The sequence below is a fragment of the Notolepis coatsorum genome, assembly GCF_963971535.1.
Source record: "Notolepis coatsorum genome assembly, chromosome: 15".
Taxonomy (NCBI): domain Eukaryota; kingdom Metazoa; phylum Chordata; class Actinopteri; order Aulopiformes; family Paralepididae; genus Notolepis; species Notolepis coatsorum.
Window position 1 is genome coordinate 3,636,127 of NC_140179.1, and position 6,826 is coordinate 3,642,952.

The window sequence follows — 6,826 nt, forward strand, 5'->3', positions numbered from 1 at the left end:
AGACATGCTTTTCTTTTATCTTTTTGTAATCTTCACAGCTGTGTGTGTGTGTGTGTGTGTGTGTGTGTGTGTGTGTGCGTGCGTGTGTGTGTGTGTGTGTGTGTGTGTGTGTGTGTGTGTGTGTGTGTGCGTGCGTGCGTTATTCATATCAGAACGTGTCTAATAATAATCGACATCAATGTCTTTGGCTTAAAGGTTTGTATGCATTATCATTCTGTGCCACGGTTTGAAAAGCAGTACATGCGCACTCGGGTCACACACGACATCACGCCGTGTGACCGTGTAGATATTCGAAACATAATGTGGACAAAAATACCTCAAGTCAGAATGACAAATGGAGCTGTTTCTTGGAGATGAATAAGTTGGGCTTCAGTGACATTGAGAGTTCAGTGGGACATGTCGGCCCCGGCGTGGGGATGTGATTGTGTGTGCAGCGTGGTGGAAGACAGGCTGTCCAATGAGACGTGGCCCTATCAGTCTCCGGCCCGCCGGCCTCGGTCTCTGTCGGCAGCACGAACAAACGAAACAATCTGTGGGCCCATCAATCTGCTGGTCAAGCTTTCTCTTCCAAATGAATAGAATTAGGCCCGCCACATGTATCACAATTAGATGCCACTGACTGTTTGTGTAGTTCTATTTCTTCCAACTTGGCTATACCTGCTAGTACCATTGGTAACCACTTCCAAAAGAAAATGCCCAATTTCTGTGCAGTCAGTGGTAGAGTAGTAACACTGGGGAGAAGCATGCTATTACTATTCTACTGTGACTTGTTAACAAGATCCAGTAATAACCAAATGATTATGTTTTTGTTGATATACTGTATTTCTCATACATCAACACATAGCAACTGTTGTCTCGTCCACTGCCATGTACGAAGCCAAGGTTGCCATGTCACAGGCAGCCATGTTGGAAGGCGGAGAACAACACAGCCACTACGCGCAAGGCCTCTGTTGATTAATCTCTCGTCATGTGCCCTCGTGTCGACAAAGGTAGCGCAGAGAATGGAACTCCAAAGCTGGAATGGAAATTGACGGCGAGAGACAATGCAAGGCTTTTCTTAAAAGCTCAAGTCTTCATCGACGGTGTGCTCCTTTGTCTCTCCGGAATGCTTGCGCTGAGAAGTGCATTATGGGGACTTTTCATCGGGAGATAATGGGACTCTTAATTGGTCGAGGTGCTGACAAATCGACTGGGCTGTTGGAGTTCCCCCGAGGGAGCGTGTGTTCTAGTGAAAAGAGTGAAGGGGGTGGGTGGGTGGGATGTGACCGTGGCAGTGAAGGGAACAACCTGCTGAGAATTTGTTTCCATAAAAGAAAGTGAAAGAGGGTTTTTATTATGCCTTCTTTTCAGCGGACGTTTCTGTGCGTTGGCGACGCCGATGTGGCGAGGCACGTGAGTTCTCCTGAGGCTGCGTAGAGACAGACTCACGCCGTATCTGTTGTGGCGAGGCACGTGAGTTCTCCTGAGGCTGCGTACAGACAGACTCAGGCCGTATCTGTTGTGGCGAGGCACGTGAGTTCTCCTGAGGCTGCGTACAGACAGACTCAGGCCGTATCTGTTGTGGCGAGGCACGTGAGTTCTCCTGAGGCTGCGTACAGACAGACTCAGGCCGTATCTGTTGTGGCGGGGGGGGCACGTGAGTTCTCCTGAGGCCATGACTCCTGAGGCTGTATGGGGATCAGAGCTAAGCCCCCGTACCAAGAAACGGTGATGTAATTATAATCATTAAAGGGCGTCCTGGTGGCTCATACCGTGTAATCGCAACATCCCGGGTTTGAATCCGGCCCTTGACCTTTGCTGCTCCACCCCCCCCCCCCCCCCACACACACAAACACACACAAACACACACGTTTCCTGTCGTTCCTTACTGTGTGATGAAGCAGAAATGCCTCTTTTTATTATAGTATATATACTGTAAATTATCTAATGATTACAATATACGTACATAATAATCCATGAGCAGGAGAGACAGGTCTGGTCGATATATATCACAATAATAATCTGAACCATTTCACTACCACACGTAAAGGGTTAATGCTTTCACTGCCACACAACAGATGGTTAACCCTTTCACTACCACACGACAGAAGGTTAACCCTTTCACTACCACACGACAGAAGGTCAACCCTTTCACTGCCACACTACAGAAGGTCAACCCTGTCACTACCAGACTACAGAAGGTTAACCCTTTCACTACCACACTACAGAAGGTTAACCTTTCACTACAGAAGGTTAACCCTTTCAGTACCACACTACAGACGGTTAACCCACAGACGGTAGTGTGGTACTGAACGGGTTAACCTTCTGTAGTGTGGTAGTGAAAGGAATAAGGACCTTTTCTCGATATTGATATATATATATTAGGGCTGTCAGTTTATCGCGTTAATTAGATTAATTAATTACACAGCAAATTATCGCGTTATGAAAATTAACTCAAAATTAATTACAATATATTTTTTTTTATATATATATATATATATATTTTTTTTTTAATCTCATTCATTCCATCAGAATGTAGAATACACATTTACAGACTTTTTTTAATATGGTCCATTTGCATGTTCTTGGTATCTGATTCTAGGGACATCTATGAATCTCAGGGAATGTATTCCCAGTGTCAGAAATACTGTGGGCTAGATCCACAAAGAATAGATTGCACGGTGCAAGTTGCACCCTTACTTACAATTCATTATGAATTGGAAATGGGGGACCCTGATGTAAACAAGACGAAAGTCTTTCTCTGGTCTGCATCCCCTTAACAATTGTGTGTATTGAGCTGTACTGTACTGTACCCATTCTGCAATCTGTTAATAACATTTTCATTCAATCAATCAATCTGCGCGGTGATTGATTGAATGCAAATTTTATTTTGAGTCAATTGTAATGAACCAAATGAGAATATCAATAAACATTTTTTTATCTTTGACTGTGAATAACACCATGCTCAAATTGACCAGACCTGAAAAATCTAAGCAAATGAATAAAGGGAAGATGATTAAACAGAAGGTTTTGTAGATACAGTACTGAATTCTGCCATCTGGACACATGCAATTTGAAATATGATTATAGAATATAGAATATTAATTAATATTAATTAGATTAATTAATTACAAATCCTGTAATTAATTAGATTAATTTTTTTAATCGCCTGACAGCACTAATATATATATAGGCAGACTGGCTGGCGTGGTAATAGACGGCCGCTATGTGTCGGCCAAGGTACTGGGGCATATGTCCATATTAGGAGTTCCGGAGAGACTCCCGCCAGTGCAGAGTGCATCAGCACAGATGAAGCACCTGTGCCAGACGCGCCCGAGACAGGTGAGCGCAATCACCACTCAATCAAGTAGCATACAAAACAAAATGGAGACAGAGATACAGAAGCATTGGAGTAGCTGAGGCGAAACCATACGGACGGAGAGGACGCGAGTAAGAGAAGAGAAGATTATTGTCTGTGTGTCTGTGACCAATGCGCTGTTTATCTGAATTTACCCGAATACATCAAACTGAGTAAACATGTGGCACAATTTAAAAAGCGACTAAAAAAAATACACATTAGAGAAATACAGAAATGAGTATTGAGGATAAACAAAGTTATGTTATATTGTGTGTGTAGTGCTGTACTATATTCACTGCTGTCAAGTGAATCAAGTTTTTTTTTTTTTAAATCTTTTAATATAAGTAAAAGTATATTCTATATTGTAATATACTAAATGATGTTATATCTAGTAAAATGTATGGAAGAACAAATATAAATGTAAGGGGGTAGGGATCAATAAGCTTAGCTTCCCTCTACTCCTTTTTTGTACATGTCTGCTAACCAAACACATTGCTCTTGACCTTTTGTTTATAATTCCTTTTTTTTCTTTTTTTTCATGTTTTTTTTTTTTAAATGTTTTTAAATTTGTTGTTATGATTGTTTGGTTTGACGGAACAAGATACCGTGAGTTGTTTGGAGAAATATGGAGAATAACATGTTCAAAAATTTACTTTTCATTCATTCATTTATTCATTCATTTTGGAAGGAGGACCCTGCTGTGAGCTGTAACCCCCGATCGTCTGAGAACCCGCCTGTGTATCGACCCCTGCTTGTCTGACGTCTCTTCTCCCAGATCAGCCCCCGCCCGTATGAGAACCGCTCTATGTGTACCGGACCCCGCTGACGGACCAAGACGATTCTCTTGTATAACGGACTGACTGACGATTTCCCTAACCTCTCCTTTTCCCCTAAACAGTAATAAAACTGCTGTTAGACGTGCTTCTACCTTGTGCCGTGTGTGTTTCCTTAATTCCAATCTGGTGACAGCTCGTAACACCTCTGTCACAATATATATCACGATATCTGCTCACGCATATATGAAAATCACTGATTATGTAATCCAGTTGATGACATAAAACCAAAAACTGCTGTTTTTTTTTTTTAAACAATATTCTTTATTTCTTTCAAATATTTCAGATCAAATTGTGTGAGCAACATGTGGTTGTCGAATAGTGCGTCACGATATCTCTCGATATCGTGATTTCATTGCGATACGATCCCATTGAAAAGGGGACGAATTATTGGGGAGGCTGATTGGCACAGTGGGCAAGGCGCTCGCCACTAACGCAGGAGACGCTGGGTTCGAGCCCAGCTCTCGGCGTTGCTACCCGGCTGGCCGGTCGTTCATACTAACACAATTGGCAAGTGTTAGAGGGTGGGAAAGCCGGTGGGTGGGGATCAGACGTTGTGGACAGCGACTCCTACAGGTCGGTTTGGTGACGCCGGTGCGGCGGAAGCAGGAAGTATCGGGGGGAGCTGTCTGGTGAAAAGATGCGACAGGCTGCCTCCTCGTGTACCGGAGGGGACACGTGATGCAAGGCTTCTGTCCTCCTCACTACAACCGACCAGTGGGAGGCATAGTCTAGCAACGTTCGAGACAGGGGAGGGAAGAATTGGATAATACGAAATTGGGATGGGAGAAAAATAGAAAATGGGGAGAAAAAGTGGATAAAAAAAAAATGGGGGACGAATGATTGAATTCTCCTCCGGTCCCGGCAGCAGAGGGACTTTACCGCTTTAGCCTCAGCCGACCTCCTTGTATGTTTCCACCCCAGTGTTCGACGGCCCAGATGGGAGAGGCCCCGGTGAGGAGGAGCCCAGTCATCCAGGATGGGGGGAACAAGGCGGGACCTCTGCGGGAGGGAGGAGGAGGAGGAGGAGGCTGGAGGAGGAGGAGGAGGAGGAGGAGGAGGAGGAGAAGAAGAGGAAGGTGCTGGACATGTTCTCCAAACTGCAGGATGGCAGATCCCCTGCTCCCCACGCCACCCCGCCGAGCCATTCCGACTTTGAGGACTGTGAGTTCTTCATTCTAGTCTTGGGGGGCGGGGGGGGGGGGGGGGGGGGGCAGGCTAGTCTTGGGGGGGGCAAGCTAGTCTGGGAGGGGGGAGGGGGGGTCGACAGTGGCTCAGGAGGAGGTAGAGCGGTCGCCTGGTAATCGGAAGGTATGATAATATGGATCTGGTAAACAAGTCGCAGTGGAACGGTAATATTGTTACTCTCACTACACTCCCGTACGCCTGAATGCCTTCTACAACAGAACTGCGTTTTTCCGCGTCTCTGATTGGCCAGGTCATTTCTGGTCACGTGAGATGTACGCCCAATCGTGGGACCGCAAGTTTCTACACCGGTTAAGCTTATAGGCGCTCGTTCGAAGTTGGTTACGGTTAGAGTTTGTCTTAAGAGCGTGGCGATAGAACGCCAGGTAGTTTGCAGGCTGTTAGACCCGGAAATAGGCGCACATGTCACATGACCTGGCCAATCGGAGCGCAAAACTCGAACGCGGAAAAACGCAGTTCCGTCGTAGAAGACATACACGCCTCCCGTACACGGAAAGTAAGCGCCTCCTTTCGAGAAGTCGTTACCGGTGGTTACAGGCAGCCATGTTGGAAGAAAGAGAACCACGCAAACATTCTATATGCGAGGCCTCAATTAGATGAGAATAAAGAAAAACCCTAAAGGGCCCTCCAGTCGAGCAGGCAGCGTTGACAGAGTAACATCCAAACAATGCCTGCTCAACAAAGTGCTTCTTTGTCTACACACACGCACACACGCGCACACACACGCGCACACACACACACACACACACACACACACACACACACACACACACACACGCACACACACACACACACACACACACACACACACACACACACATGCACAATGGATGGTGGTGCGGAAAGACAAGGACACACCAGCCGCTCATCCCCCTCCACTCCAACATTTCTCTGCCAATTATGACACTTGATTCTTTTTCCTTTTACCTTCTTTACCGTGTTCTGCTAAGTTTCTGCCCGGGGTTCTTCAGCCTCTCTCCCTCGAGGGTCTCGTTTCTGGCGTCCGAGCCATTGTGAGAGCGCCGCGGCTGCGGGGGGCCCCGACAATAGGCGTCCACACACCTCGGGTCAAGGCTGAGTGAGGGGGGGGCCCCCCCCCTCCGCTGAAGTCAGAGGGGTCAGAGTTCTCTCTGTGAATGGGTCTGATTGGGCAGGTTTGTTCAAGCCAGCAATCAAGCAAGATGAAGAACCCCCCCCCCCCCCCCGCAGCTGGCCTCGCGGCATTAGCAAGGTTATTACTAATGAAAAGCCTTTGTGGAGTAGCTACTAGCTAGCGTGTGTGTGTGTGTGTGTGTGCGTGTGTGCGCGTGTGCGTGTGCGTGTGTGTGTGTGTGTGTGTGTGTGTGTGTGTGTGTGTGTGCGTGTGTGTGTGTGTGTGTGTGTGCGTGCGTGTGTGTGTGTTTTAGGTGTCATGTTTACAGTACAGAATGTCTCCCTGTATGATGCGCCA

The 6,826-nt window shown here is 46.5% G+C and overlaps 1 protein-coding gene across 1 annotated transcript in view; it reads left to right on the plus strand.

Annotated features, from left to right (window-relative positions):
- Nucleotides 1-5,250: 5,250 nt before the first annotated feature.
- The window catches only part of LOC311241266 (uncharacterized protein), a 26,871-nt gene continuing 25,295 nt past the window's right edge, over nucleotides 5,251-6,826 (plus strand). Inside the window, exon 1 of the mRNA XM_084330028.1 lies at nucleotides 5,251-5,334. Coding sequence (XP_084186154.1) covers nucleotides 5,259-5,334 — 76 coding nt within the window. The 5' untranslated portion in view covers nucleotides 5,251-5,258. The remainder of the gene's footprint in view (nucleotides 5,335-6,826) is intronic.